The sequence below is a fragment of the Ctenocephalides felis genome, unplaced genomic scaffold (genome assembly GCF_003426905.1).
Source record: "Ctenocephalides felis isolate EL2017-DRISC unplaced genomic scaffold, ASM342690v1 CF-g0.4_SCAFFOLD_03572, whole genome shotgun sequence".
NCBI lineage: Eukaryota > Metazoa > Arthropoda > Insecta > Siphonaptera > Pulicidae > Ctenocephalides > Ctenocephalides felis.
Window position 1 is genome coordinate 28,171,231 of NW_020539726.1, and position 27,466 is coordinate 28,198,696.

General features: G+C 26.8%; 6 protein-coding genes across 9 annotated transcripts; 2 read left to right on the forward strand and 4 right to left on the reverse strand.

Annotated features, from left to right (window-relative positions):
- Positions 1-419: 419 nt before the first annotated feature.
- LOC113387717 (zinc finger protein 83-like) lies at positions 420-6,505 on the reverse strand. Of its 3 annotated transcripts, none has more exons than XM_026625085.1 (11): positions 6,356-6,505; positions 4,420-4,581; positions 2,915-3,341; positions 2,385-2,612; positions 1,986-2,162; positions 1,769-1,880; positions 1,507-1,692; positions 1,346-1,436; positions 1,053-1,187; positions 859-958; positions 420-782 (listed from the first exon to the last, which is right to left on the reverse strand). In XM_026625085.1, exons 2-11 carry the CDS (start codon positions 4,555-4,557, stop codon positions 583-585), a joined length of 1,794 nt encoding a protein of 597 aa, XP_026480870.1. In that variant the 5' UTR covers positions 4,558-4,581; positions 6,356-6,505; the 3' UTR covers positions 420-582. The 3 variants fall into 3 exon arrangements, with proteins under 3 accessions (XP_026480870.1, XP_026480872.1, XP_026480871.1); XM_026625087.1 differs by lacking the exon at positions 6,356-6,505 and adding an exon at positions 6,169-6,271; XM_026625086.1 differs by lacking the exon at positions 6,356-6,505 and adding an exon at positions 5,808-5,898.
- Positions 6,506-7,976: 1,471 nt separating this feature from the next.
- On the forward strand, positions 7,977-9,451 carry LOC113387568 (casein kinase II subunit beta). Of its 2 annotated transcripts, none has more exons than XM_026624907.1 (6): positions 7,977-8,141; positions 8,340-8,431; positions 8,495-8,597; positions 8,710-8,901; positions 8,963-9,152; positions 9,217-9,451. In XM_026624907.1, exons 2-6 carry the CDS (start codon positions 8,360-8,362, stop codon positions 9,323-9,325), a joined length of 666 nt encoding a protein of 221 aa, XP_026480692.1. In that variant the 5' UTR covers positions 7,977-8,141; positions 8,340-8,359; the 3' UTR covers positions 9,326-9,451. The 2 variants fall into 2 exon arrangements, with proteins under 2 accessions (XP_026480692.1, XP_026480691.1); XM_026624906.1 differs by having other exon boundaries at positions 7,980-8,141; positions 8,356-8,431.
- Positions 9,452-9,573: 122 nt separating this feature from the next.
- Positions 9,574-12,963, reverse strand: LOC113388331 (histone-lysine N-methyltransferase SMYD3-like). Its single transcript, XM_026625721.1, has 9 exons — positions 12,798-12,963; positions 11,427-11,598; positions 11,136-11,205; positions 10,913-11,040; positions 10,557-10,733; positions 10,192-10,483; positions 9,966-10,128; positions 9,761-9,856; positions 9,574-9,688 (listed from the first exon to the last, which is right to left on the reverse strand). The coding sequence occupies exons 1-9, from the start codon at positions 12,914-12,916 to the stop codon at positions 9,574-9,576; spliced, it is 1,332 nt and encodes a 443-aa protein (XP_026481506.1). The 5' UTR covers positions 12,917-12,963.
- Positions 12,964-14,309: 1,346 nt separating this feature from the next.
- Positions 14,310-15,282, reverse strand: LOC113388332 (39S ribosomal protein L30, mitochondrial-like). Its single transcript, XM_026625722.1, has 3 exons — positions 15,127-15,282; positions 14,922-15,048; positions 14,310-14,600 (listed from the first exon to the last, which is right to left on the reverse strand). Exons 1-3 carry the CDS (start codon positions 15,237-15,239, stop codon positions 14,310-14,312), a joined length of 531 nt encoding a protein of 176 aa, XP_026481507.1. The 5' UTR covers positions 15,240-15,282.
- Positions 15,283-15,433: 151 nt separating this feature from the next.
- LOC113388334 (chromatin modification-related protein MEAF6-like) lies at positions 15,434-16,395 on the forward strand. The gene is made up of 6 exons (XM_026625723.1): positions 15,434-15,501; positions 15,651-15,748; positions 15,857-15,899; positions 15,964-16,175; positions 16,245-16,281; positions 16,376-16,395. The coding sequence occupies exons 2-6, from the start codon at positions 15,671-15,673 to the stop codon at positions 16,393-16,395; spliced, it is 390 nt and encodes a 129-aa protein (XP_026481508.1). The 5' UTR covers positions 15,434-15,501; positions 15,651-15,670.
- Positions 16,396-20,298: 3,903 nt separating this feature from the next.
- Positions 20,299-25,705, reverse strand: LOC113387633 (protein HID1-like). Its single transcript, XM_026624987.1, has 17 exons — positions 25,537-25,705; positions 25,366-25,461; positions 25,096-25,213; positions 24,622-24,776; positions 24,483-24,536; positions 24,123-24,328; positions 23,751-23,955; positions 23,436-23,633; positions 22,914-23,004; positions 22,602-22,832; positions 22,351-22,515; positions 22,039-22,287; positions 21,859-21,971; positions 21,718-21,795; positions 21,448-21,617; positions 20,479-20,637; positions 20,299-20,405 (listed from the first exon to the last, which is right to left on the reverse strand). Exons 1-17 carry the CDS (start codon positions 25,600-25,602, stop codon positions 20,342-20,344), a joined length of 2,418 nt encoding a protein of 805 aa, XP_026480772.1. The 5' UTR covers positions 25,603-25,705; the 3' UTR covers positions 20,299-20,341.
- Between the last annotated feature and the right edge of the window lie 1,761 nt (positions 25,706-27,466).

Sequence of the window (27,466 nt, forward strand, 5' to 3'; positions counted from 1 at the left end):
ATAATATGATTATAAAAACAGATCAAGATATCTATTCAAGATCAAGATGGATAAAATAGAATCAATCATGTTGATAATCCTAAGTCTGTATGTACAAAAAGTGGAATGTGATTTCTCTACTATCTATAATTAATGGTAGTTGAATACTTAATTTTACAGCAAGGAGAGCGCTTTACTTCATATTTCTACAACTATGAAATAAATATCACCTTTAAATCTTTTTATAAAATATTTACATAGTAATTAGTGTTTTATCTCTTGTTTGAAGAACAACTTATTTCTATTTTTAGTACTAATGAAAAACTAGTGGCAACTTACTTCTATAAAATATAAATTATAAACAGTAAACTTAGTTATTATTCAAATATATATAAATATATATAATTAAGCTTTAATATAGTTTATACACTTTGCAGGCGTTTGTGTTCTAATAGTCATTCAACTATTTAACTTAACATAACTAAATTATATAATAATATAAAATTAGTTAATCCAGTCTATAAATTGCTTATTATTCAAGTCATACAAGCCTGAAATGTGATATTGTCAAACAAGGAAATTCCTGGAGAAGTTTTAAACAATCTACATTGTTATGACAACTTCATGGATTTTTTCCTCTTCTTGCTGTTGCTGCTGCTGCTGTTGTTGTTGTTGTTGCTGCTGCTGTTGTTGCTGCTGTTGTTGTTGTTGCTGCTGCTGCTGCTGTTGCTGCTGATCTTGTTCCTCCTGTTTTAAAATAACTATCTGTGGTGGTTGAGCAGGTTGTCTTGGAGCTGTTTGACCTATACAAGTAATAAAATTAAAATAAATATAAACAAATAAAGATAATACTTTTAAAAAAACATTAATATCCCTTACCATATTTTTCATGAATGCCTCTGTGTCGTTTTAATGCAAATCTATCAGCAAATGCAGCAGAACATATATCACATTTGAAGGGTTTCTCTCCAGAATGAACCTGTAATTAATAATAATAGGAAATATTCATTATATTATTACACTTTAATTATCAATAGTCAGAAATAATAATTAAATTAAAAATTGACACAAACCTTTGCATGATTTTTCAAGTGAGCAGCTTGGCTGAATGCAGAGCCGCATATATCACATTTATAAGGTTTTTCTCCTGTATGAATTCGCCTATGATTCCAGAGTGTTGCATGTCTTGCAAATCCTTTATCACAAACCTGCAATGAAAATATTATATTAGATAAATTTAGTATTTAACAGCCAAATCCAAAAATCTAAATTATAGAAAATGTATTTTATAGAAATCTATTGAAATCTATTGAATTATATGCTACAACTTCGCTGAGTTTGGTTTTAATGTCATACAACTAATTACCTCGCAAACATATGGTTTTTCACCACTATGTGTACGCTCATGATTTTTCAAATGTGGTGATTGTGAAAACTGCATACCGCATGTATTGCATCTGAAATTAGATAGAATTTTAGTATAACTGTATTTAATACGACTTATAAACTTAAATGCATTGTTTTTACCTATATGGTTTCTCTCCTGTATGAATTCTTGAATGATTCTTAAGATAAACTGCTTTAGCAAAAGCCAATCCGCAAATTGTACATTTGAAATTCTTTTCTCCACTATGTAATTTTTTATGAGACCACAAACTAGAATATCTAGAAAATGAACCTCCACAAATATTGCAATGAAAAGGTTTCTCAGCACTAAAATAAAAATAGTTATTATTAGAATATTACAATTAATATAATATTTGTTTCTTGTTTATTTCAGAATAATTACTTCGCATTTTGCAGTTTATTTTTATTACCACCTATAAAAATAATTCCTGAGCCATTGCATTTGTGACATTTTGTAACTGAAGCAATATTCCTTTTCTTAACAGGATGATGTCCTTTAATAGATATAAAATCAATCAATAAATTATCATCAAAAAATAAAAAAGAACATTTAGATTTCATTTTACATTTCATATAAAATCTGTAATTGGTTTTCTTACCCGGTAATGGTTTTTGTCCAAGAGGTATAACATTTTGTGTCCCGAGATTGTCCATTGTTTGACCATCCTGTTGTTGCTGCTGCTGCTGCTGTTGCTGTTGCTGCTGACCTTGATTTGTTATTTCAGTCATTTCAAATTTAACATCACCATCAGGGGCAACAAAAATTTGTGTTGCAGCTAAAAATAGTAATACATGATAAAAGAAATGAATTATATAAATATTACTCAAGTTATTCACAATAAATGTCTAATTTCAATAATTATTCTTTAGAAGTTGTTTTTTTTTAATCTATTATCATCCACTGATGCATAATCATAAGGTGTAAAAAAATATATAACTATTACTTGAAATTTATTTGAGAAATGAATTGAAATTAACAATATTGATAAATATATTACCTCTAACATGAGAAACATTATCATTATTAATACAAGTTTCACATCTAATCAGTTTCGGTCCTTTACGTTTTGGATTAATTATGATTGGTCCACCACATGTAATACATTTTTGATTTTTATCTATTGTAACCATAGTTGATTTTGTGATTGCCAATTGTTGTTCTTGTTGTTGCATCGCTTGGCTTGTAGCCGGTTCTAATGTTTCTGTGGCCACAATTTGTATGGCTCCTGTAAAATATAGTTTTTAAGCATTAATTATATACAGTTACTAATAATTTTACAGAATGCAATAATAATAATAATATTAATGTATTTTAAAAACTTGTACAGTTACTGTGTTTATGTTAAATGCATCCATATTCATGAGAATAAAAAAAATTTAAACAAAGAACTCTCATTGAATCTTTTTAAAGGCTGAATCAATTATTAATCACTGATGGCTATCTGAATGCAAAGTAACATCAAAAAAATATGTGAATTTGAAATTGTTTATCCCCATAAAAACAAAAAATATCCTTTACTATTATTACCTTGTAATGTTCCCAAACTCTGTCCATCTTGCACTAAGTTCTGTGCAGATACTAAATTTTGAGCCTGGGCAACAACAGTAATATTTCCATCAGAATCTTGATCCTGATTATGAATTCTCTTGTGATGATTCAAAAGAGTTAAATGTGCAAACATTAAACCACAAACGTCACATTTAAAACTTATATTAGATATTGTATTCGGTATTCTTCCATCAATGGTAACTCCAGTTACCCCATTCTGAGCTAGCTGCATTTGGTTAACTAAAGCATAGTTATAACCGAACGGTTGTGCAATATAACAGGTTTTATTATCATCAGTCAATTGAGCTAAATTTACAGTGCTGGTGTGTGCCTGGGAGGCTGGTGTCAATTTTTGAATCATATTTACATTGGTGTAACAGAATGTTGGAAACTCTTGTTGAACTTGCTATAAAAGAAGAATTAAAAGTTAGTAAAATATTTTAAGTTTACAATCTATCAATACTAAACTTATCATCTTATTAAATGATATTAATATATTATTTTAAATATATTTAGAATATTTTATACATTTCTTAAAAATTCTTAGATTATTATTTTGAGTGTTGAAATAATTTAACAAAAACTTGAATGTCTAGTGTAGAAATTCAAGAAAATAATTTTTTTAATTTTTATCTTCTATCATATTTAAGAATATGTGTACTTGCTGTAAAAAAGAATTTACATTGAGTAAAATATTTTAAGTTTTCTATCTATCAATACTAAACTTATCCTCTTATTAAATCAAATTAAAATATTATTCTAAATATATTTAGAATATTTTATACATTTCTTAAAAAATCTATTATTTTGAGTGTTGAAATAATTTAAGGAAAACTTAAATTTCTATTGTAGAAATTCAAGAAAATAGTTTTTTTATTTTTATTTCCAAAGTTTAACCATTTAAGAATATGTGTACCAGAAGATTTTTGAAAATTTATGTTATCTTCGGAGATACAGCTGTTTGAACATGATAATCTCTTTTGTTTCCTTTTCCCAAAATTGTCTTTTTCAATACAATGCCCACAATTTTGCAAGTTCTACGTGATTTACTTAAAATTTTTGGAGAATCTTCTTTACAGACTTCCCTCAGGCACATACTAGCCTCATCTCAGTATTTTAATACTTACTATTTTTTGAAAAAAATCGAGAGACTCAAAGAAGAGATAAAAAATTGATCCTTTCTTTTTCAGTCACCATTTTGTCAAAAACCTATTCTTAAACTTAATCCAAAGTATATACCAATTGACATCATTCTATATTAATAATCTTTTTTGCAACTTTCCACTTCAACAACAATGGCTAAAGTTTTCAATTATTATCTCTATTTTGTTTTAAGTTTATTCTGTATTCTTGTAACATTGATAAAGAAATTATAAAAAAGATAATAGCATAAAAATTATTGGTCTTTTTTATGATTTAAATATAACTTTCACTAAATTCATGCCACTACACTAAAATACCACCTTAAGTCGAATGAATCATACCTGTTGATGTTGACTTATTTTTATTTGAGTATTATCAATCGTTTTAACTTGGGGCTTCTGGCCCATGTCAGCTTGCTGATATTGCAAAGTTGGTGTCGTTCCTCCAGCATTTTGTAAGGCATTTGAAGTAGTAAACATTGCAAGAAATTTTCAACTTCGATCCTATATAAATAGTAACTAATTAATAATTTTGAAATTGAACAAAGAAGAAATACTTTACAAGATAAATATTATACTATCAAGAAAGTGGAGGTGAATAAAATATTTATTTAACAAATATCAAGAAACAATAAATAACTGAATGAACAATATTCTTGAGATCAAAAGGATTTAACTAATTCTTGGGACTCAAAAAACAGGTTTATTAAAAAGCAAAAGAACTAATATTTGATTCAAAAGCATAACTTAGAATACCAAACATTTAAAAGTTGAGACAGCATAAATACAAATAATTATTCACTCACTATTACTAAAATAATATATATTATTATAAACTGCAAAATATATTATGGTTACCCGTCAAAATAAAATATTTTACCTTGTAACAAGGAACAAAATTAGTAAGAAAAACTTCTAAAAATAACTGAATGAACAATATTCTTGAGACCAAAAGGATTTAACTAATTATTGGCACTCAAAAAACATGTTTATTATAAAGCAAAAAAACTAATATTTGATTCAAAAGCATAACTTAGAATATCAAACATTTAAAAGTTGAGACAGCATAAATACAAATAATTATTCACTCACTATTACTAAAATAATATGTATTATTATAAACTGCAAAATATATTATGGTTACCCGTCAAAATAAAATATCTTACCTTGTAACAAGGAACAAAATTATTAAGAAAAACTTCTAAAAATAACTGAATGAACAATATTCTTGAGACCAAAAGGATTTAACTAATTATTGGCACTCAAAAAACATGTTTATTATAAAGCAAAAAAACTAATATTTGATTCAAAAGCATAACTTAGAATATCAAACATTTAAAATTTGAGAGCATAAATACAAATAATTATTCACTCACTATTACTAAAATTATATATCATTATAAACTGCAAAATATATTATGGTTACCTGTCAAAATAAAATATTTTACCTTATAACAACGAACAAAGTTATTAAGAAAAACTTCTAAAAATAACTGAATGAACAATATTCTTGAGACCGAAGGATTTAACTAATTATTGGGACTCAAAAAACAAGTTTATTAAAAAGCAAAGAACTAATATTTGATTCAAAGGCATAACTTAGAATATCAAACATTTAAAATTTGAGACAACATAAATAAAAATAATTATTCACTCACTATTAATAAAATCATACATAATTAAAAACTGCAAAATATATTATGGTTACCTGCCAAAATAAAATATTTTACCTTGTAACAAGGAACAAACTTTTTAAGAAAAACTTCTAAAAAAAGTATTAGAAAAGAATTTACTTCATGTTATGTTTGTAATAATTAATTTATCTAGGCTGTTTAGGCTAAAATAATAATGCATAGTTGTGTCAAACATGTTTAAAAAAATATAAATATTTAATAATATAAAATGATATTTAAGAAACACATCGATATTACAAAAGAACACAATATTTTGTTTATTGAACAAAGAACGATTGTTTCTTCCTAAAAAATCATGAAAATAGGCAATAAAGCTCAAACATAAATATTGAGCGAGACCGCGATAAAACATGAGAGAATGTAAAGGAAATATATATTTTCCTTTGTCAAAACGTACTTTAGAAATATGTTCTAAGGGGAAATTGTTGAGCAAGAAAGGGATAACGCATAAATAGAATAGCTGCGGCTACGATGCTTTGACAAATGACTCAAAACTATTAAATAACTCAAGATTTAAGTCCAATATGGATTAAATAGAAACACTTGACATTTCTATTTAATAGTAATAGATAAATATCGCTTACCTTAATTGTAATGTCAAAAATACACAGTAAAACAATCTTTTGTCTCGCTTTAATGGCGATTCGGCTTGTACATATTAGATAAATATGAAACGGAGATACATATGAAATGGCGACAATTAGACAAGGAGAACGCTACGACGCTATGGAGAATTTGCGTATCCGGTGGTACCACACCCTAGACAATATACTAATATAGACGTTTCTCTCTCGCGGTATTTGCGTTCAGAGAGCTAGGGAAAGTCACGACCGCAATATTGGGTGATGGCGCTTTAATCGCATGTCGCTCGGCAGCCTCGTGCTCCAAAATGCATTCAAATTAAAGCGCCAAAATTAGAAATAAAAGAAAATTGTCAATTTTAAAAATAATTTATTTGTATTTAAATTTTGCATTACAATAGTCTTATATTGACATTGTTATACAATAACAAAACATATTTATTTAAAAAAAAGGAAAAACAAAAAGTTTAACGAATTACAGGATTCCTGCCTTCAAGTGGATAATCATTCATTATTCACTACCAATAATGTTGTGAACACAAAACATGGTGTTTAAATTATAGTGTCTGTGCATTACTTTATTAACTAATAATCATTCCAAGTAAGATTTGTCACTTTTCAGCACATTCTTTGCGATAAATCCAGTCATGCTAAATGGCTCTTGATATTATCTTGAATATTCAAAAAACTGCTGCATTAAATTAACTTATTTTATCATCTTGCACGGCAATTGGATTTCGTTCATTAACTCAGTGGCGTTCCTAAAAAATGTAAAGTCTAGTCTATTTATGCTTTTCCATATATATTTAAGAGCCTCCAAAGTTTAATACAATTCTGAAAAGTTAGAGGAGCCTTGCCTTTCTTATAAAAGAGCCCTAGCTTGCTCCCAAAATGTATTGTGATTAAATTTTTATTATATACACTGCTTTAACAACTGCTTTATATCCTCTTCATTTAAGAGTTATAGATTTTGTTTGAATCACAAATAAAACCGTATAAACAATTATAAAACACTTGTAAACACAACAATCATAATAAGAATCAAAACAAAATTTTGACATTTCTGGTACATATTGCTCGTGAATTACTAACCTGTCAAACTTGTCATCGGCTTACTAGCGCCAAATTTGCGCCTAGCGGTCGTGACTGGAACTACGCGTTGTGAACGCGGATTTTGTACTGAGATAATAGGGCCTGGTACCACACTTATAATAACATTCGTCGTCTTGCCATCGTGAATTTATTTCAGAAACAACAAAGGCATAAACAGGTAAAGCTTGGTGTAAAATCTTTTTTCCTCATTTATCATGGACTTGTTATATTTATATAAATATTTGAATAAAATGATTTTAATTATTCAATTACTTATACTTAGAGTTATGCTGCATTATATTTATTAAATATCCATTTTTAGCATATTTAGCACTATTTATTACCTTTCATCAAACAAAACAAGTATTTAAAATAAAAGAACGCCACAATTATATCAATAATATATTTTTATCAATGGTTATTACCTAAAAATCATAATGCATTTTACATGCATTAGTTACGCTTATTCCATTTCACTCAAAATCAGTTAAGTTTACCATCTCTTCTTTGATGTGTTCTTTGGTGAGAAGTGGCAAGTGTGCAACTTTAACTTTAGAATTAACTATTTGTCGTTTGTAGTTCTGCTTTATTTCAAGAAATATTTTTTATTGTCAAAGTAAAATTGTTGCATATAGAAATCGCACAATAAACCCAATTTATATTGTAGTCTAAGCGTGGCTAACCAAGGTACCAAAAGGTAAGGCTATTCCCAAAAATACATAAAATGTGTTTCTGATTATCCAAGTTGCAATGATTGCTTTTGGAATGAAATTATAATTTCAATATATACCTTCTAATAACATGGAAAATTTGAAGTAGCTCTTTTTTAGCAATCTGCACTTTTCGCAATAATTGAATTAACATTTTCACTATTATTTTAACGGTGCTGTGACAGTTCTCTACTATTATAGGAAAATGAGCAGTTCTGAGGAGGTCTCATGGATATCTTGGTTTTGTGGTCTACGAGGAAATGAATTCTTTTGCGAGGTTTGTCTTAAAATTTATTGAAGAATGCTAAATATAGATATTAAAAAAAAAAAATTTTTGTAGGTGGATGAAGACTATATACAGGATAAATTCAATCTAACAGGCCTTAATGAGCAAATTCCACGATATAGACAAGCCTTGGATATGATATTAGATTTAGAACCTGGTAAATATTTTAGATGTAACAATCTTAAACTTTCTCATGAGTCATGATATAGAAGATAGCCATTAGTTTGAACAATTGGTCTTCTTAAACAATAATTTTTTTCTCTATGTAGATGACGAAATAGATGATAATCCAAATCAGTCAGATGCAATAGAACAAGCTGCAGAGATGTTATATGGTCTAATTCACGCCAGATATATTTTAACAAATAGAGGTATAGCTCAAATGATAGAAAAATACCAATCTGGAGACTTCGGATATTGCCCTAGAGTTTACTGCGATAGTCAGCCTATGCTGCCATTAGGTAAGTGGTAATAAATAATCTTTGTCCTTAGAAACTTAATTCACATTTTTTTTTTATAAAGGTCTTTCTGATGTGCCTGGAGAGGCTATGGTAAAGTCCTACTGCCCTAAATGTATGGATGTTTACGTACCCAAGAGTTCAAGACATCATCACACGGATGGTGCCTACTTTGGCTCTGGCTTTCCACACATGTTATTTATGGTTCATCCTGAATATAGACCAAAACGGCCAGCAAATCAATTTGTACCAAGGTAAAAATAATTGTTTTTTTCCTATTTTACAATCATAATCATCAATCCTTTTATTTAATTGCAGATTATATGGCTTCAAAATACATCCACTCGCATATCAAATTCAGCAGCAAGCTAACTCAACTTTTAAAGCCCCTTTGCGGATTCTCAACTTTAACAATGGAAAACGTTAGCTGTATAATGAAAAGTAAATTCTAAAAGCATAAAAATAACCTAATAATAAATTCATAATTTGACTTACATACACCTGTTTTTATATGGTATTCGTACATATATTGTTAAAAGTGATCTTTTCCTGCAGTAACTGATGAATTAAATGTTTAGTAAAATTAATATTATTTAAAAGTATGTAATAAGTTATAGGTAAACTATAAAATTTTATTGTATAAAAATACAAACTATTGTTTTCTTTATTTACCATTTAATTAGGTAGACTTTCACTCAAAGCTTGCTCCAATAGGGGTAATAAATTGTGTTTGTATAGCTCATGTTTCTCGCCATGGGTTATTTTAAGGATTTCTTGTGCATTTTTAAGTCTGAAACAAGTCAGTAAATACTAAATTTTAATTTTGAATTCAAGCATGAAATAAAAGCATTTTAAAATATACCTTTCTAAAGACTCTGGCTGATTTTGAAGAAGTAATATTTTTCCAAGTTTTAAATATAATAACCCCAAGAGTGGATGGAAATTACCATAATATAATCTACAAAAAAAACATTGAACTCACAAGAATGCCCCAAAGCCTAATTATTGTTAAATTCCCAGATAATGCTTTAAATATTTCAGAATTTTAATTTCTTATTCTAATTCACCTGAAACCATGCAGTAATTGATTTCCATAACTTATTGCATCGTTCCATAAGCACATTTGAATTGCACTTTCAAAAGCCATATCCAATATTTTAACATACAAAATATTTTTTGGATGTAATATACCTGACATTTTCTTCAAGCAAATTTTGCATACATCTAAATCTGAAAATAAAAGTTTATGTTAATTTATAATTATATTTTATTACCATGTTTCAAATTTTTTACATGCTATGTCCTTCATTTCCTCTAGTTTCATTTCGATAAACTCTTTAACTTCGTGATATGTCTGCATATGTTCTTCAGAAACTTTTGTTGTACATTTGTTGCAAATTTTATCAGAAAATGATGCATCTATAGGTTCATCACAAAATGCATTCATGCAACATGCACTATTCATAAGTTTTGTTTCTGAATCATCCAAACAATGATAACAAGTACACAGAAAATAATATGTTGATTTCAGATCAATTCTTCTGGCTTCAGTTGTATTTAGTAAATCTATATATGAAATAAATATCTGCAACAAATCACTTAATTGAAATATGTCTTGATGGTAATAAATCAACACATTTTCAATCAGAATTATTTACCTCTGACCAATTTAGACTTGGCAAGTCTTGCAATGTTCTTATATAAAGAGTGGTTCCTTCAAAAACAACAACAGCGTTTGGTGTGCAAGAATGGTCAACAATAGAAATGCCTAGGTATATACCAGTTCCTAGACTGCACATTTCACCATCCAATATGTTGAAGCCATTAACAGTTAACTAAAAATGAACCTGATTTGATAACTTGCATTCAAAAATAAAATCTATATGAATATAAACATTGAAATTATAATTATTTCTTGCTATTGAGAAATGTAGGTATTTCATTTTTAGAAAAGAAACAGAAAAGTAAAAAAGTTAATGATATAGCTTCTCATAATTCATGTAAATTCTTTTACCCGGCCATATAAACCCAACAACTCAGCAGAATTTGGCACTGGTATATCAACTAATAATTGTTCCAAGACAGCTTGTAAACTTTCTAAATGCTCCATTCGTTTCGAATCTAGCTTTATTTCAGCATAATCTGTACAAATAAATCATACAAACACAAATGAATTATTACCCAATAAGTTTGTGATTTAAAATTTGCCAAATATTCATATCCAAAATTGTACTTACGAGACATTAAATCTTTAAACCTTCTATAATTTGTACTTGTGTAATAGCCTTTTTCAAATTCCCCATTTTGCTGTAAAAATATAAATGATATATGTATAAGATAAAATAATTATTTGTTATTTCCCTATGATAAAGTTTCAAACAAAGTTATACTCATGTAGGAAAATAATCTTTAATCCCATAAAAAATATGTCTATCAATACATTTATTGTAATAATACTTGTATTATTCATTTTAGAGTAAACAGGTGCTTATTGTAACAGAAAGGCTGAAAATGTAAAGTTTAATTACCTTTAACTTTATAATTATTCTTAACAGCATTCGAGCTGCATTAGGTACAATTCGTAGACCTGCCCTTCGAAGGCAAGGGCACTCTATTTTATGTATTGTCCAAGCCTCCTTTTGGCAAGCCCTTCCACAATAATACACATATTGGCATCCTGTACATTTTAATAAGTTTGTTCTGAAATAAAAAATAATGTTTACCCTTTGAAGTAATAAGGAAAAAATGATACTTAACATACATTAAATGAGTGTTATGTTTAGAAATTATAATCTTTTGCAAACACACACTATATATGAAATAACAAGAATACATTGAAATTAAAATTAATTCATTAGGCAGGTATTTCTTTTTTAACCATGAATTAGAAAAATAAAAAAGTTAATGATTAGCTGAAGAAAACTTCTCTCATAATTCATGGAAATTCTTATGCATACCCGGCCATATAAACTCAACAACTCAGCAGAATTTGGCACTGAAATATCAACTAATAATTGTTCCTAATTTGATGATATAAACTGAGTTAAAATAAAATTTGAAAATATACTATGAGAGATTTTCCATTGTTAGTTTGAATTGGAAACATATGTATTCTTTATTATCGGGGAATATTTTTTGTGTACATGTGTACAAGAGCTGTAAGGGATAGTTGGTGTTTTTTGTATTTTCAAAAATTAAATGTAAATTAAATAAAATATTGAAGAATGTGTAGTATATCAGTAACTGTTTTGAAATTACACTGAAGATGAGGCATACCATGGTCTCGAAACGTCTGTAATTGCCAAATAAAGTGTGTAAAAAATCTGAGTGTTGTATTGTTCATATTTAACATTAAATATATATATATATATATATATATATATATATATATAAATTCAAATTAATTCTTCTTATTTAATGCTTACTTTATATAATTATAAGCCTTTGCAAACACACACTATATATGAAATAAATTAAATGATTTTGCTAATGCAAAGTCTATGAAATAAGTTAAAATCAAATAGGAACAGATAGTACGAGAGATTTCCCATTGCAAGTACATAAGGCACCGCTTAATGGGTTATCTTTATCATCGTGAAAAAATGCTGATTATATGAAACTGTCCAGAGTATACCATATTAACACAGTTGAATTGAAATAGTAATAAATTTATATAATTATTCTTATTCGTATCTATACCTATGCAAAATTAACGGATTTTTCAGGAACTGAATTATCATAAAATTACTTATTTTGCAGGCATTTAGGGTCTTGAATTACCTTTACAATCTTTTGTATAATTTAGATGGATAAGTTATATATATATATATATATATATATATATATATTTGTGTGTGTGTATGTAACATTTGAATTAATTGATTTTATTTAATGCTTACTTTAAAAAACAGAAATCGCACCGCTCCTTCCGATATTTAGAATTCAACGCATAAACAAATGGCTTTTCAGTTAAAATACAGGTACCACGTTTAATTATTTCAGAAGACTTTAACTTCATTTGCACAATCGATGTTTTCTTATTTCAAAAAGGCTATCTTTTCCTAAAATTAATAACCACACAGGTATATATAACTGCTCAAATAAGCACGCATAAGCCTGTTTCTAAAAATAACAACTCTATAAATACAAGTATGAAGATCATACGAATTTTTCATCGGACGTTTACGATATTTACCTGTTCTAAAAATATGAATATGATATTATATTAAAGATTATTTTTAAAAAACATGGAATGAGATCGCTAGCCGGCTATTTGCGGCTGCTTTTGACGTTTGATACAAATTTTATTGAGTAGTATTGCCTGATTGACATTTTGATCTTTTTTACTTCATAGACAAAAATTTATTGGGAACTTCAAGTAAAATAGCCTAGACAAGATAAACATAGATAAACAAGTATTATATATAGATAAACAAGTATAAATAGATCGCTATGCCAGGCGATTTGCCGTTACATCGATTAAAATACGCAACTTTGATTATAGATAGCAGTACATGTACATAATGTAAATTAATGCCTGGTATTACTTCTACATTTGTACATAATCAATACAGCTATAAAATCTGAAAAAAAATTAATATTGGAAATAAGAACAAAACATACGAAATACAAAATATATTTTTAAATATATCACAGGCATAATTTTGAAGAATTATAAAATAAACAGAATTAGTCAGTTAGACTAATATTAATTAAATTACATATTTTTAAAGTACTATTAAAGAAAAATAAATAATATTAATTACTTAATGACTAAGTAATGATAATATATTAATAACTTAAAAACCAAGAAGAGAAAAGCGCAGGAGTATTGTAGATGGAATGACAAATTTAATCTAGTTTTTGAACATAAGTCGAATCAGAGCAACTTCGATTTTTAGCCAAAAAATCTGACAATGGTCCCCCATTGCGAGAATTCTCGATTTTGTAAGATTGCTATAAAATAAAAACTATAGTCAGAGGGGTCTAAAAATTCCGATAAAAAACTTACACATAGCAGTATAGATCAAAATAGGGCAAGGAAGGCGGCACAAACAACAACTCCTTGTTTATTTTATCTGTTGTTTTCACCCTGAAATAATACTGGTCCTCACATACTGGTACCTCACAAAATAATACTGGTCTAAAAGATTATGAAGCAGCACCAGTTTATCATAAGAAAAAATAAAACAGTTGATATAAACATACAGGTAAAAGAACTGGAATACTATTTTCTGTATTTGGTATAAAAAATTACATCAGCATTTATGAGCTTCACCATAAATTTGCATTTATTGAAAGACAACTAGATAATATGAATATCACTGAGAAAGTAATAAGTTACATATAATATAATATACTTTTTTATCTACATTATCCATAAATAATAGTTAAACTTCATAAAATGTAACTCAGTTCCAAGGATTTAACCATTTCAACCGAGAATCTTTCTTTAATGTATCTGAATCTAATTTCTTTTGATCATTTTTAAAATTCTCTGTAATCTGAACTTGTTTCTCAGTAATTGTAATATCTTTATGAACTATACATTCTCCATTTTCTTTTAAAAATGTTGCATGAAGATCTTTCTCGGTAGGTTCTCCATAGGGAAATACAATAGGCGTAACTTTTATTAAATGCTTGATTGTCCATAATCTTGCATTGTTTTCTGGTATGTTTTTTACTATTGCTATGTCCGTTTGCTACAAGATAATATTCTATATAACACATGTAATAACAAATAATTAGCATTGTTGATAACATTTAAGGAGGTATTCTAGTGTAAGAATTAAGAAAAAAAATCTCTTTACTTCCATATTATTAAAATTCAACTATTTTAAAATATGTGTATGAGAGGATTTTAAAAAATTTAAATTATTAAGGAGATACAGTTGTTTGACCATGATAATCCTCTTCCGTTTAATATTAAATCTTGGTTATTTTAAAATTAATAGATGCAATTACTTGTGGTAAATAAAATCAGTTTTACAAGTAGTGACCATTGAATAATATGTAAATTATACCTTATCAACCAGTCCTAAATCTCTCAAGATTCGTCTTTCCCAATACGGTGTGCCTTTAACTGGTTTGACCCGTTGAACCCTAAATAATTTTGTTGGCTCATAGTCAGGATCTTTTTCATCTGGATGTCTATAATAGATAAGGTAAATTGTGTTACTTAATTATAAAATTAGTTAGAGATTTTTTTAAGTTATTTTTTGAGGTTACCTTGGATAATAAGTTATTTGTCCAAATTTGACACCTCCTGCAAACTTTGGTCGAATATAATGTCTAACTAAAGGAATACTATTATTTTTTATAAGTAAGGATGAAATAATCATGTTTTTGCAGTATTTTTTACGTAGGTTAATAACGAATGGTTAAAACTTCAATATTATGGCAGCACCGGTATTTCGAACCCTAGTTATCATAGATACAAACCAGTTATGCAATATTGCAATCGTACACCATTAGATGTCACTGACAGCACGTTCATATTATGAAATAAAACAAAACAGATCCCGCCATTTTAATTAGTATATTGACAGATGTAAAATAATAATAAATAAAATCAAATAATTACTAGTATTATTAATATAGCAGGTAAGATAGCATTATAGATATAATTCAATACACACAAGTTGATCTTTAAGTCTATAAAAAGTTTTACAAATATACTTTGCGTTTTTCTGACGTTTCAATTCCCTAAGAAACAAAATTTAACACAAAAATCATGCAAATTTCGTTTCAAGTTCTGGAGTTAACTCAAATTATGGCTAATAATAAAATTCCAAGTATTGATGCAAGAAATGAGCTTGCTGAGTTGGTGAAGCGAAAAGTTGAAATAGCTGTAAGTAAATTTGGAATAAAAATTAATATTTCTGTAAAGAAACTTTTTTTATTCCATAAAAAAAATCTCAAATTATTATATGCCCTAAGCAAGTAAATTTTTCTTTAGGAAACTCTAGCAAATCTCGAGAGACAAATATATGCCTTCGAAGGTAACCTATAAACAAAAATAAATTTATAATTTATTGTCCTTGTTCTTATAAAATGTAATTATAGGATCATACCTCGAAGATACCCAATTATATGGAAATATAATTCGTGGGTGGGATAGATATTTGGTGTCCAATAATAATTTATCGATTAGTTCAAGTAATGCAAATAATAAAACAAACAATTCGAGTAATTCAAATTCCAAGCATGATAAAAGGAACAGGAAATTCAAAGAAGCAGAAAGGTTATTTTCTAAATCCTCAATCACGTCAATGGCAGTAAGTTATTTGTTAGATATGTGTATTAAAATTTGATTTTTCAAAATTATATAAATGTTTTTTATATAGGCTGTATCAGGACTCATAGAACCAAACGAACAAAAACGTAAGTTAATATATTATTTGCTACTATTATTTATTTTATTTATTCCTGTATATAGTTTTTAATTTGAATTTTATTTGTTATTTTATTTTTGCAGATTTTGATTCAAAGAACTGAAATCTTAGTTTGTTTTGATGCAATATATTTTTAAGTTTCAATAATTTAAGGATTTTATATTATAAATGTGATTATTAAACTAGTTCTTAAAAATATTTATTTTTTTATGTATTTTTATATATGCAATAAAATATTAGCATTAAATATTTTTTGTTTTTATTTTATGTTATTTATTTTAATTTAGTGTAAGTGCAATATTATTTATTAGATTTTGTATTTTGGTAGAATATTCAATTACACAATTTTGATAATGTCATCTTGTAGTAAAAAATCATGCTTCAACTTATTATTTTAAATGCTGTTTACTGATTTGAATATTTTGGTATACAATTGCATTTTTTGTGTGAAAAAACTATTAGTTGATTTGATATTGCAGAAAATCGGGAGGAAATGAATTCTCCAGCTCGAAGTAATGATAACGACTCTTCTGATGAAGGTAGCATATTTTTTATACAATTGGTTACCCCTTATGGTTTCATCAATATGATATAAAAGCTAAAAGCAATGCATTTATCTAAAGCCCCGAAACGATTTAATTAAGCAAAATGTTTTTAACTATATTATTGCAATTAACTTAATCAATTTCGTTAGTTTACTTTATTTCATGTTCATAGTACCACCAATTTGCTATTATACTTAAATAAAAAAGCTGCCAATATGTCACTTTACAAATTTAATTATAATGAAATTGGCATCATTTTTCAATAATACTTTGTAATATATTATTATCAAACTACGTAACTCATTCATTAACATTTTTCACTAATTTATTTCAGGATTAATTGGAGATATTCCGAAAAATACCTCAGGAAAACATCAAACCGCAAACACTTTTTCATCTAGTACTAATAATACAACAAATACAAACAATAATTTATCGATGATTAATTCTGTTTCAAGTTCGAATATGGTAAATAATACTAGTAAAAACAATGTGCACAACTCTTCAAATAATATCCCAAATAACAATAACAGCAAAAATAAACACAGTTTTGATAAACGTAATGCAAATAAAAAGGCGAGATATAAATAAAAAAAACGATAAAATATAATGGTTAAAGTGACTATACTTGCTTACATCGAGATAGAATCATTTTTTAATAAAAATAGATGTTTTAAATGTCAATGAATGTCCTGTTTAATAAAATATTTTATATTACAAACTTCTTGTTTCATATTTATGGTACCAAAAGTATGCACATAGTAAACAGATAAATGTAATTTTGATATTTGAAAATTATAACGCACAATTGTTATTTACAAACTATTAAAATTAAATGTATCTCTATTAAATTCTTCAATTTTTGGTTACGATTATATTGTTAAAATTAGAAATATAAACCAGGACTATTATGCAAATATATATATATATATATATATATATATATATATATATTGCATTTTTTTACATATAAATAAAAAGACTTACCAAAGGCTCTGAATGTATCTCCTATCTAATTTGTTTGTTCGTGCAGCGGACTTTGTCCTGAATAAATATCAATAAAGAAGTACTAGCAACATTCTCCAAATTGAAAATTTGATTTTTCCTTCATACTACGAATTTTCATACCATATTCATAGTTCCTGCTTATCAGAGAAAAAAAAATTCAAATAATTCGATAAATCTTTATAAAATATACCTGAAATAAAATAATGAAAATATTATTATTGATAGTCTACATGCTGCTAAAATTACATCATTATTTTGTTCTAATTTAAAGCAATGTTTATCCAAATCGTTCTCAGGAAATTAAAATACAAATATATATTGATATAAATATATATTTAAAAGTTAGTATGTATTACGGTTGTTACCTTTTACACAGGTAGATATTATGGATATTGCATAATAAACATTAAGATATATTATATCAATAAAATAAAACTATTGCACTAAATAACATTTATAATTTTGTTCCGTATTTTAAACACAAAGGAAACAGTGAGAAAACCTAAACATTAAACATAAAACTTATATATATATTATATATATATATATATATATATATATATATTAACAAAGTTTAATAATCGAGCATAACATCAATAAAAAACATGAATTTCTTTCAAAAATTTATTTTAAATCCATACGTTTCGGCTATAATCCTAGCCTTCATTCAGTGGAAACTAAAAATAAAATTAAAAACTAAAACAATTGAATTGGAGTGGAAAGAAAAAATAAAATAGTAAATAGTACTTACAATCAGAAAATCTTAGTGTTAAATTGGAAAATTTTTAATAATCCATGGTATCAGGATATGGTAATGCACTACACTATGTATTATAAACATTAAACTTAAATTACACAATATTTTCACAAAATACTAATTTTAAAAAATCACAAATGGATAGTGTGTTATTCGTAGACTGGTTGAAGATACAATGGAGAAAGACATTTTTAAAAAATATTTTTACCAAGATTCTACACATGTGTGGAACGAATTTGCGAATCCTTTGCGCGACGTTTTTATTGTTTTGTAAGAAATTTGGTAATGTAACACATTACTAATTAATACCATGGATTATTAAAAATTTTCCAATTTAACACTAAAGATTTTCTGATTGTAAGTACTAATTACTATTTTATTTTTTCTTTCCACTCCAATTCAATTGTTTTAGTTTTTAATTTTATTTTTAGTTTCCACTGAATGAAGGCTAGGATTATAGCCGAAATGTATGGATTTAAAATAAATTTTTGAAAGAAATTCATGTATTTTATTGATGTTATGCCCGATTATTAGACTTTGTTAATACATATGTCAACATCAAATTCAGAATCATACAATATATATATATATATATATATATATATATATATAAAGAACTTGAATGTGAAATCTTGAGGTAGTAACAAAATATTCATAATTCACAATAACTTATAATATTGATTGCCTCGTTATTTTATAATACGTATAAATAATTTCTTAGTATTTGTCTAAATGATGCTTGTTCGTGAAAGAAATTATAATGCTTCAGAAATACAATCAATCTTTGTTCATAATATAGCACTAAAACAATGTAAATCAATTCGCTTTGATAAATTTTCACAATGTTTGCAAGATTTGTATATAATAGAATGAAAATGAAGAGGAATAGTTATGGAGAGTATTAACAACACTTTAGAGTCCACAGTTCCTTTTCAAAAATTCTAAAGAATATTTTCTTAATTTATATTATAATAGAGTGAAATGTGAAATATTATTACCAAAACTGAGTGGCACAATCAATGGAAAATATTGTTACTTAGACTGGAATAAAAAAATTATTTAATTCGCACATATAACAACCGATATACTTTTAAAAAACAATTCAATCACAAGCAACAAAAAAAAAAAAACAAATTTCAAGCATTACATTTAAGTTAAGATCAATATAAGTATAGATCAATGTCCCATTAAAAGGCTTAACATACAAAATTTAGATAACTAGCTAGTTGCATCGTAGAACCAGCCAAATACTCATAAGTAAACTGAATGCATTATTAAAAATAAGTAGACCAGGAACTTAATAATTTACTAGTTTAAAAATTTCCTCATAATCGATCATTTCCTAATCTTTGCATTAAAAAATCTAATTCATAATTCTATATATAAAATAACTATTCTATAAATTAGTTACATACATTTCTTTGTGATATAAGTATTTCAGGTTAAGTCAAACTCACGTGAGCTTTTGTATATAATACATCGTCATCATGTAGTTTCCTTTATATTCGTGATTGTAAATAAATAACTAAATAAATATACTCAATATGTTAATCTCCATAAATAAAATATATAATTTATCCATTTTATCATAAAAACCTATTAAAATATGTAAAAAATCTTAAAATAATCTTTTGCTTAAAAATTAATAATCACAAACAAGTGGAATTGTTTAAAATAACAGTATAAAATAAAATGCTCTGATATATTATCTAATACTGGAGTGCAGTAAGTACTTAAGTTTAAACCCGTTGTATCTCAAATAGTTTTACATCTGTGTCATACCATATCGGTGGATCGACATTTCTAGAAATAAAGCATTTTATCATGAAAATATTTGTTTATTGAATAGTGGGCAATAAATTGAAAGTTAGCTTACCTTAAGTAAATGACACCCCACATGTATGTTCTAAACCAGGCCGTGGTCCCAGGATTAGCTTGATATTTTCTGATTAGAATTGGATGGGGAACTGGTAATAATCCAACTAATGTGCCGTGTTGTAAAAATCGCAGAATCTCACTCTCATCAGTCAATCCTCTGAGAAGTATAAATGATTACATTTTATAAAATATCAGGTATTGGTCGCAAGTGGCATTTTTATGAGAAAATTTTCAAAAACTTTCCGGCATGTGTGAATAATCAACATAATCAATAAGAAAAAAATTATAAGTGATATATACCAAGCTCGAAACAAAGACAATTTTTTTTTTTTAATTGGTGGACAAAAAAAATTGGAAAAATTAAAAAAAAACGACTTATAAAAATATCATGGATAAGTCCATGGATTTTGAAACTAAAATTAAAATTCACAAATTGATAAAACTTTGAAAAAAGCATCATAGACAAAAAAATCATTGACAAAAATGTTTAGAAAAAAATCAAGGACAAGAAAAACCAAAAAAAATCATGGACAAAAGCCCACGGATTTTAAAATTGAAATTGAAATTTACGAATCGATAAAAACCTAAAAAAAAAATCATAAACAAAAAAAAAATCATTGACTAAAAATGTTTGGAAAAAAATCGTGTACGGATTTTGAAATCATTGACAAAAATTTTTTGAAAAAAATCATTGACAAAAAATGTTTTGAAAAAAAACATTGACAAACAAATTTTGAAATAAATTATAGTCCATTTTGAAAGATTTTGAAACTGAAATTAAAATTTACGAATCGATAAAAACTTTCACATTTTTTTTTTAAATAAAAATAAAAATTAAAAAAAAAAATAGAAAAAAATCATAGATGAAAACAATTGAAAGTCTACGGATTTTAAAATTAAAATTAAGATTTCGATTAAAGATCAAATTTTGGCCCACTTATACATTACATCGCAAAAAAAAACATACTTGTCAATGCAGATCTTTTCCACCTGTGGAACTAAAACTTGGAGCAGCCTCATAATTGTTTGCAACGGCAACTTAGTCCTCCAAGAATTTACCCATTCGCTTGTAGCATGGAAAATTTCGCCTTCTTTTACATCACCAGAAGAATTAGCAGCTACTCTTATACTACCCCTCTGCAATAATAAAAATAAAAAAGAATATAATAGTAATTTACTTCATAATGAATAAAGAAAGGCATATATTGAATATTATCACAAAACAAAAGTTTAATACCTGATTCACAGCTCTTTGGAATGTAGGTGAATCTAAATGATCTTTGGAATTATTTTGCTTGTCAACTGGTGATAATGGCTAAAAACAATATAAATATTTAGTATGAATAAATATAAAAAATCAAATAACATTTATCATTACCTCATTGTCCTGATTGTTTTTAGAATTTCTAGGTTCTTCCGATTCTAAGGACAATTCCTTCATTTGTTGACTAGAAGGATGTGCAGAAGCACTTTCCGTCATTTGAGCAATAGCTACAAATTCATGAGAATGATTATAAAAATATTATATTTATTGTAATATTGGTGACTAAATACAAACCAGGAGTTTTCATCAATGTTGCATTCAAAGTTCCTGGCTCGGCTGGTAATGCTGGTTTTGCTCCTTCCATTAACTCCTCAGGGGCAGTCATAGGTGAATGAGCCAATTCAGGACTTGGAGTTGAACTATTCTTCAACAGTTTTCTACCTCCTAATGCTTTTGATATGCCACCAACATCATTTGGTAAGTTTGCCAAAGCATGGAAAACTTGACGCTTTCTTATGATTGTATATACCAAATTTGAGTTACCTAAATTAAATATTATTTAATTAAGAAAAAGGTATATTTAAGTTTATTAATTTATTAACTTACCATCAAATTGGTACTGAATAATATTATTGAAAATTTCCAATAAAAAGAACACTAAATGATGATTAGCCGGGGCTGAAAATAAGAACCAAGGCGTGCTGAAAGCTTCTAAGAGATGCAGAAGTTTCGTACTCGCAACCATTGATAACGTTTTCAAATACGGAGATACTGAAAATTGATTTTTTTATTTAATAAGTATAAATAACAATAAATAAAAAATATGTACCTAATATGTTTTATCTATTATAACTTACCGTTAACCAATATTGTCAACAAACAGTCAAACAACGGTTGCAATCTTTGGTGACCAGTGGTAACAATTTTATGAAAAACTGTCACCAATAAATCAGCATGAGATCCTGTGAAAACTGGTATATCCATTGGTACAGTTGCCGTGTAAGGTTTATTTAACCTGACTCCAAAATTCCTTTCTCCTGATAAAAGTAAAAGTATGAAGACTCCAATATGCATCAATCCTACTCTAGCTACAAATTGATGGATACAGATTAATACATAGCATAGAAAAAAATTAATAAGGAATAAACACAAAGAAAAATAAAACTTACATTGATCGGCTCTAGAATCATTTAGATGATACAATATTGGCACTAAAACTTCTAAGACATCGCTACTCTTCAAAACATAATATAAAAATTTCTGAAAACAAGTAACCATTTAACATATCATTCATATATATATTTAGATATATAATATAAATCAGTATCTGAAGACAAAAATAAAGATTTTCATTCATATTCTATTTTAATAAAAAAAAAAATCAATTTTTCTATTACTGCTGTTATTATAATAATGTGTAACACATTATCATATATAACCTTAAATTTTTTTTAATGATATGAGCTCTGATTAACAATTAGCTCAATTATTATTAGCATTTGTTATTGTTTTTGAAGTAAAATCTCTACAATAATGCATCCAATTGCTTACCAAACTCAAAATATTTAATAATCTCAATAAAGAAAAATAGAATCAAAACAATTTCTAAAATAAATATACCAGATACTTAATACCAAATGAAGGAATAACTTAAAATATCTTATTACCATTAAGCAATTATTTCAATTTACCTTGTTGTAGTCACATATTTTCCAGAAGAACACTAATAATTCTTGATGGCAATGCACTCTTTTAGTAGAATTAGGCAGATAGCTTTGAGTTAGTGGATTATTCAACAGTCTTGTTATTCCTTTCAATATAAAACCAAAATCTTCATCTCTATGTATACGTGATAAATAATTTATAAATAAGTTGTCACCGGGATTGCCCTAAAATAAAATAAATAAAAACAGAATAGAATTAAATTATATAAAATGTCGATTAAGGAAATAAAAACCAACCTTAAAAATAATTATATATGAATTATATTCTTTAGTAAAACTTACCTCATCTACTTCAATACCAGTAACATCATGATCCAGGGTTACGATTAAAATTTGTAAAGCGGCTTCCATTAGAGGCTCCATAGTGTCATTGAATAATAAATGATTATATGGAACTCCCAACCCCACAGGATCATAAGCGCAAACAGTATTTAGTAATGAAGTGAACAAGGGCAGAGCATGTCGATTATCACCACTAGTTAGATATCTTAAAAATATATATATAACAAAGATTTATAAAAATTTATTATATATATATATATATATATATATATATAAGATTTATTGAATTACTGAATTGAAATATAGTTGTAATGATTGGAATAATTGCAATATTTGCTCATAAGTAATAATTTGTAAATAGAGTTCACTTACGAAATCCATTTATTAGGTTCTTGTGGTCCAGTAGGATTAGATGGTGGTTTATACATTGTTTCACTGAAACATGTTAGTAATAGTTTTAATAATGCCGTTCTTCTTTGCTCAATTAATGGAGTACGTGGAGGTGCCTGAGCAAAACCAACACCAGCTTCCCAAATATATTCACAACTGTCTATATTAGATAATTCTTCAGCTTTATCCTGTAAACATAAATGATAGTGAATTCATGCATTATAAAAAATAAAATTAATTTATTTAAATAAGAACATGGCATCAATATTGTATTTCTTATACATTCGTATTTAAGGAATTTGAAAGCCCTTTAATAATAATCATATTATTTAATTAACTTACTGGGCCAAGTCTCCTGCCACCGACAACAGTAAAATCAGGACAAAACAACAAATCCTGAAATCATAACAAATCATATAAATATTAAATCCTCAGTATTTCTTAAATTGTAAGATATAATAAAATATAATTATGGCATTACACAAATAGCATTCAGCAAACTTTCAGCTAAAGGCACAGCCGCTTTTTCATCTTGTGAATTTGAGTTTGGCAAGGAGGACCAAAAGAATCCTCTCCAATCTGAATCTTCGAATATATATGGCAGAATTCGTAGTAGCAAGTGAACACAATTCATAACTGAAAAATAAAATAGTAGTAATAAAATCAAATACAGATATAATAATTATTAAACATACATGAAAATATATTGTTACTAAACACATGATGATCACTTATAATTAAGTAGAGGTTGAACATAGAGCATTAAAAATTAGGACACTTTCAAAAACCATGCTCATTGAGAAGATTTAAAAATTTATTATTATAATAAATAATTGGGAGAATTTTTGTACAAAAGTCGACCATAATGATGTTAAGGTTTCAAAAAAATTGTATAAAATGAAATATTAATATATTAAAAATTAGCTGACAAGCAAGTTAATGAAAGAAATCAAACCTGTTTGCTGCTCATTTTGAGTTCGACAACTGCTATCAACAGATTTTACTAATCTTTCAACTGCTTTATAGCAAAGAGTTGCTAAATTTGATGGAGATTCTTCTCGTAACACCCTTATCTTAAAATGTTTCAATATTATGTTAGCACTAATACAATATAATATACAAATATACAAACATATATATATATATATATATGTATATATATATATATATATGTATATATATATATATATATATATGTATAAATTAATTATTTGAATATTATTACCTCATTATCTGGAACAAGAGCAAACACATCTTGTATACTAGCAGAATGTTCAGACCAAAATTGTTCCCAAAATCTGTCATCATTAGCATCTACAGGCTTAAAAAGATGATTTCAATGATTTTCACATCCTGATAAAAATTATAATACTTTTAATTCAATTTTGTTAAAAACCTGTGACTTTGATGTAAGTTGCACAACAGCTTTTCTGAAATTTATTTTTGTGTCTGCATTGCCCATTATTTTTGGTGGGTTTATTAACGTTATAAAAACGATAGAATGTGAGTTTTGTGTATATCAAATACAATATATATTATAAATCTAGTAAAACATTAGCATCATTTGGCCATTACTGAAGACTGCCATACAAACGTCATGTACGTCAAGGTTGGTTGAATTGTTTGATAAGTTAAAAAATCTGTTTGGTATGCACGAACGGTGCTAGATGTCGCTAGGTTAGTGCACGTTGTCATGTTGGCAGCACTTCGCCTTGAAATATGTAACAAGATTTTCGAAATTTGCTTTTTTACATCCTCTTCCGTAAACTCAATGTTAATATTTTGTATTGTTATTTAAATTAAATTAAATAACACATAGTGTTATTCGTAGATAAAAAAGAGTGGTGTTATTGGTGTTTCATCATAAAGTAAACTAAATTAATATAGAGTCACATACGAATTTGCCATTATCCGGAGCATAGATAAGTAAGCATGTCCGGACTACCAACTACCAACCGCGACCAATTGCTATGCATGTACATTCCCACAATTCAAATTTTTGCATGATTAATGCTGCAATTTAGAGTATGTATGTAAAATGTAATCTAATAAAATATGTACATACATAAGGAAGTGTTAATTTCTAAATAAACATTGATTTTAGTTTATATCTATATATGTAATTGTTATTTTTAATTATAACACAATATTATTCTTCATACATTTGATTATCCAGATTTTCGTTCATACGAATGCCCATAGACAATAATTAATCCGGTTAATCGAGTTTCTGCTGTATATAAAAATATTATATATAAGAACTGAAAATGAAAATTGTATATATCTTAACGTTTCAGAGGTTTCTGAATATTTTGGCATACCTTAGAAAAAATGGATGTATGTGTGTGTCTGTACGTGCGGATACAATTTTTCGTCGAAGATTTCGAGAACACGGATTAACCGATTTGAATAATTCAAAGAACATACGATTTGTATCGATAAGGAGACGCGCTGATTAGTTTTTGGCAAAGGCAGGTCCAGCCGATACGGAGCAAAATGTGCCAAATATATCCAATTAATATTAGTCATAAATAAATAAATTTTTATTATATTTTCTGTAACAAGTATTGTTAAATAAGCGATTTTCTGTAGAATAAATCAATAAAACTTCTTAAAAATTATTTGAAATACAATACTGTTTTATTAAATATACTAGATCGCTTTTTACAAATACACGTTTTCAATAAAATATGTTACTCTTAATCTACATATAAAATATATTTAAGTCAAAATAAACTATTATTATTTTACACGACAATATCAATATTATACTTCATTAGTCATTGTAAATATGACTTGAAAATATTGAAGACCAATATAAACATTTAATAAATATATTTGAATATAATTATACATTGGTCATTATAATAATTAAAATATAGAAAATTAAAGTGTTCTTAAAATATAGAATATTGAAATACTATTTATGTAAGTATTTATTTAATAATTAAGTAGAGTTTGGCTTATCACAAAGGAAGACGTTAAATATTGCTTAACATTTTGGAAACACTATGATTTTTTTAAAAAACTTATATTAAGTCAAATTGTTTAAATTTTTTATGACTAAAATACTTCAATCATTGGAAGCTCTGAAATCTAATTGCATTGCAAGAAAGTCTTCAAACAAATTTTTAATTTATATTTGTAAAATTATATGATAATATGGAAGCACTGCATTGTGATATAGGATTTTTTTTGCCCCAAACTTTGGAAAGGAAATAATTTGGTAATGATGGAGACATTTGAAATTAACAATACTTCATAAAATACAGAAAGAAACTATTATTTTAAATTAAATTTTCTTGAAATTAAACAGAAGTCTAAAT

What these genes read in the sequence shown, in the direction of transcription:
- LOC113387633 (XM_026624987.1), bottom strand. Translation starts at nt 25,602, where the DNA reads ATGGGCAATGCAGACACAAAAATAAATTTCAGAAAAGCTGTTGTGCAA. An exon ending in TCAAAATGAGCAGCAAACAG is followed by an intron (nt 24,777 to 25,095) that starts GTTTGATTTCTT and finishes TTTATTTTTCAG; the next exon opens with TTATGAATTGTGTTCACTTG. An exon ending in AACATTGATGAAAACTCCTG is followed by an intron (nt 21,972 to 22,038) that starts GTTTGTATTTAG and finishes ATGAATTTGTAG; the next exon opens with CTATTGCTCAAATGACGGAA.
- LOC113388332 (XM_026625722.1), bottom strand. Translation starts at nt 15,239, where the DNA reads ATGATTATTTCATCCTTACTTATAAAAAATAATAGTATTCCTTTAGTT. An exon ending in CAAATAACTTATTATCCAAG is followed by an intron (nt 15,049 to 15,126) that starts GTAACCTCAAAA and finishes TATCTATTATAG; the next exon opens with ACATCCAGATGAAAAAGATC. An exon ending in ATTTAGGACTGGTTGATAAG is followed by an intron (nt 14,601 to 14,921) that starts GTATAATTTACA and finishes ATTATCTTGTAG; the next exon opens with CAAACGGACATAGCAATAGT.
- LOC113388331 (XM_026625721.1), bottom strand. Translation starts at nt 12,916, where the DNA reads ATGAAGTTAAAGTCTTCTGAAATAATTAAACGTGGTACCTGTATTTTA. An exon ending in TGCGATTTCTGTTTTTTAAA is followed by an intron (nt 11,599 to 12,797) that starts GTAAGCATTAAA and finishes TTTTTATTTCAG; the next exon opens with AACAAACTTATTAAAATGTA. An exon ending in CAATTACTGCATGGTTTCAG is followed by an intron (nt 9,857 to 9,965) that starts GTGAATTAGAAT and finishes TTTTTTTTGTAG; the next exon opens with ATTATATTATGGTAATTTCC.
- LOC113387568 (XM_026624907.1), top strand. Translation starts at nt 8,360, where the DNA reads ATGAGCAGTTCTGAGGAGGTCTCATGGATATCTTGGTTTTGTGGTCTA. An exon ending in GAAATGAATTCTTTTGCGAG is followed by an intron (nt 8,432 to 8,494) that starts GTTTGTCTTAAA and finishes AAATTTTTGTAG; the next exon opens with GTGGATGAAGACTATATACA. An exon ending in GCAAATCAATTTGTACCAAG is followed by an intron (nt 9,153 to 9,216) that starts GTAAAAATAATT and finishes ATTTAATTGCAG; the next exon opens with ATTATATGGCTTCAAAATAC.
- LOC113388334 (XM_026625723.1), top strand. Translation starts at nt 15,671, where the DNA reads ATGGCTAATAATAAAATTCCAAGTATTGATGCAAGAAATGAGCTTGCT. An exon ending in AGCGAAAAGTTGAAATAGCT is followed by an intron (nt 15,749 to 15,856) that starts GTAAGTAAATTT and finishes ATTTTTCTTTAG; the next exon opens with GAAACTCTAGCAAATCTCGA. An exon ending in CCTCAATCACGTCAATGGCA is followed by an intron (nt 16,176 to 16,244) that starts GTAAGTTATTTG and finishes TTTTTTATATAG; the next exon opens with GCTGTATCAGGACTCATAGA.
- LOC113387717 (XM_026625085.1), bottom strand. Translation starts at nt 4,557, where the DNA reads ATGTTTACTACTTCAAATGCCTTACAAAATGCTGGAGGAACGACACCA. An exon ending in AATAAACTGCAAAATGCGAA is followed by an intron (nt 1,693 to 1,768) that starts GTAATTATTCTG and finishes TTTTTATTTTAG; the next exon opens with TGCTGAGAAACCTTTTCATT. An exon ending in ACAGGAGAGAAACCATATAG is followed by an intron (nt 1,437 to 1,506) that starts GTAAAAACAATG and finishes ATCTAATTTCAG; the next exon opens with ATGCAATACATGCGGTATGC.